The following is a 3102-nucleotide window of genomic DNA, read 5'->3' on the forward strand; positions in this document are numbered from 1 at the left end:
TATGGACTATTCAGCACTTTACCCCAGTGAAAATTCGACTGCTTTTAGCCAAAACATTTCTGTTACCAACCCTATTGTATGGATGTGAACTGTATGCCAATTGTGATAATCTGTGTCGTGGTAAACTTATGCCGCTATTATGATTCACAACTCAACTCAGTTGAGTTGTCAATGTTACAACTCAACTCAACTATTTTTTTGTATTATGATTCACAACCAATTGTAGTTGTCTTCGTTAAGTTATTGCCAACCTGAAAATTGTTAATTTTGACAACTCAAATCAGCTGGCGAGTATACAAAAAATTGTGTGAAAATTTAAATATATTTATTTACTATGGACGTCTCCGTGGAAATGTATTTTTCGGAAGATGAAGAGGAAGAAAATGTACAACTTAACACCAGACTAATCCATTGGTGCTACCAACGGCCAAGTACGTTATTGTATTAATGATACTGCAGAAAGTTTTTCATAGTTCTTTTTTCAGATTCATTAGTTACTTTAGGCTGAACAAAGAAGCGTTTATATATTTACTTAATGAGACGAAGGACTTCTTTAAGCAATCAAAGCGGACCTCTGCTATATCACCGATCATAAAATTATGCGCCGCTTTACGATTTGTTGCAGATGGCAGTTACCAAAAGAGTAGCGGCAACGATTTTAATGTTGGTTTAGCTCAACCTACATTTTCTGTGGTTCTTGAGGAAGTTCTAAACATCCTAGAACAACGTGTCTGTACACGGTGGATCAAGGCGGCGATGACCACTGATGAAGTACAGGATTCCAAACTGACTGTTTACGCTCAAAGTGGATTTCCAGGAGTCATAGGCTTCGTTGTCGGTACGCATGTTCGAATCTGTGCACCACGAAAGGAAGTACAGCATCTATATCTTAACAGAAAAGGCTATTACAGCCTCAATGTGATGATTATGAGTCTTGATTTTCTTTATCTAAATATTATTCATGCACTCACATTTTTTTAGTTTTCAGACTATAAACAGAATATCAGGTTCGTTGACGCCAGATACCCAGGTTCTAATCATGATTCCCATATATGGAATGTGAGCACACTAAAACAACACCTCGATCAGAATTTGCCAACAAACACATGGATTTTGGGTAAGTGATCCTTACTTTCATTATATAAGATGTTCCTATGTACAGAAGTATGTACAATATATAAAATTATTTCTAGGTGATGCAGGATATCCACTAGGAAGAAATATAATGACCCCATTTCGCAATACAGTTGATGGCTCACCACAAAGGAACTACAACAAAATTCATGCTAAAGCAAGGAACTCCGTTGAGAGAACTATTGGCGTGCTTAAAAGCAAGTTCAGGTGTTTGCTTTCTGCTCGGGGTTTGCACTACGCGCCGGAAAAAGCTATGCAAATTGTTAATGATTGCTGTGCTTTACACAATATTTCTCAGCATTTCAAAGTTCAATTTCCCGATACCATTTTGAGTACAGATAACCAACAAGAACCCACACCTGAGGAAAATAATTCCGCATCGAATGGCGAAGCAGAAACAATAAGGAACAACATAATGCGTTCGTTGCAATAAATTTCGCATGTATTTCATTTTAAATTAATAAATTAATTCATTTCCTAAAAAGTAACAAAAAATTCATTTTTCAAGTAAAGAGGTACTTATGTAACTAATAAAATCAGCGTGGTTTCTTAAGTGATAAAAAAGGTTATTTACATTGGAAAAAAATAATTAAATTCATTAAAAACATAATAATTCATTCTATAAAAAGTTCCATTTCTTAATATATGCTAGATATCACCCATATTCAATTCTTCTGTCTTTTCAGTTTTTCCTTATCAATTTCTATCTTTAGCTTCCTAAGGACACTTGCTTCTTTTTCACGTTCCTTCAACAACTTCACTTCTTCTTTCTTTAGCTGGTACACTTTATGCTGCGTGCTTTCTATTTTATTGAGGGTTCGCAGAATTTGAGTTTGTGTTCCTGCCTGCCATTCGAGTAATTGAATTTTGGCTTCGCTTGCCTTCAGTCGTTTGGGTCTCGTGGGCACGACATTTTCATTAACTACCGGCGAATCAGTAGCTGGAGGAGTTATATTTTCTTCTGCGGTCAAATCAACAGCTAACCCGAACGCGCTTCCAGGGGGATTAATTGATAAGTTAACTTGAGTAAGCTCACACACCCTTTCTTCACTAGCAGTCAAACTGACTTCTTGGGATGGGCCACCGCCGGTCGCCAGGAAGTTTTCTTTATTTTTCGAAAACTTTCGTTTTAGGTTGGCTTTATAATGAATCCATACCTAAATAGAAAAATCAGAATAAGGTGTTGTTTTTTGTTTTGGTTAAAAGTAACTTACCCGTTGCCATTCTGGCCCTGTTCTTGATGGCGGTCCAAGGCTATTCAGCTCGACTGCAAACTGCACCCAAGTATCTTTTGTTTCTTGGCGACTAGATCCGTATTAGCCTTTCCCTCTTCCAATGTCGTGATGTTTTTCGACTAAATCGACAAGGCGGTCAATTTGTAGCTTGTTTGATATTTTCCTGAAATAATTGTTTAATCATGCATTTTCTGCATATTTTACGTATTTTATTACAAACACTTACAATGTTTTTTCCATTTTACCGCTTGCTAACAAGAACACAACTGATAAAAAGTAGTTGTCGCACTTTGACAGCTCATACAACTTTAGCTTGGTTGTGAACCATAATACTGGTAACAACTTAACGAAGACAAGNCAGAGAAAATTCGACTGCTTTTAGCTAAAACATTTCTGTTACCAACCTTATTGTATGGATGTGAACTGTATGCCAATTGTGATAGTCTGTGTCGTGGCAAACTTAATATCCTCTACAACAACATCGCCAGATACGTGTATTGTGTAAAACGTCGTGATCACATATCTGTTTTAGCCTTAAAAATATTTTCTATAAAGTTCGATGATTTATTAAAAGTAAAATGCCTAATGCTGCTTCACAAGGTAATTAACTCTCATGAGCACAAATACCTTGTTGAACGAATTCAATTCACTAGATCGGCCCGATCACTTAACCTGCTTAGTATGAAATACAGTTGCCTTGTATCTGAACGTCAGTTCTTTGTTTTTGCTGTTC

General features: G+C 36.5%; 1 protein-coding gene across 1 annotated transcript; it reads left to right on the top strand.

Moving 5' to 3' along the window:
* Window positions 1-981: 981 nt before the first annotated feature.
* LOC108354640 (putative nuclease HARBI1) lies at window positions 982-1567 on the top strand (the record flags this gene model as incomplete). The annotated part of the gene is made up of 2 exons (XM_017605816.1): window positions 982-1117; window positions 1194-1567. Coding segments are annotated over 2 exons (510 nt in total), but the record flags the coding sequence as incomplete, so codon positions are not given.
* Window positions 1568-3102: the final 1535 nt, after the last annotated feature.

The sequence above is a fragment of the Rhagoletis zephyria genome, unplaced genomic scaffold, assembly GCF_001687245.7.
Source record: "Rhagoletis zephyria isolate East Lansing unplaced genomic scaffold, Rhagoletis_zephyria_1.1 Rzeph_scaffold_37797, whole genome shotgun sequence".
Classification (NCBI taxonomy): Eukaryota; Metazoa; Arthropoda; class Insecta; order Diptera; family Tephritidae; genus Rhagoletis; species Rhagoletis zephyria.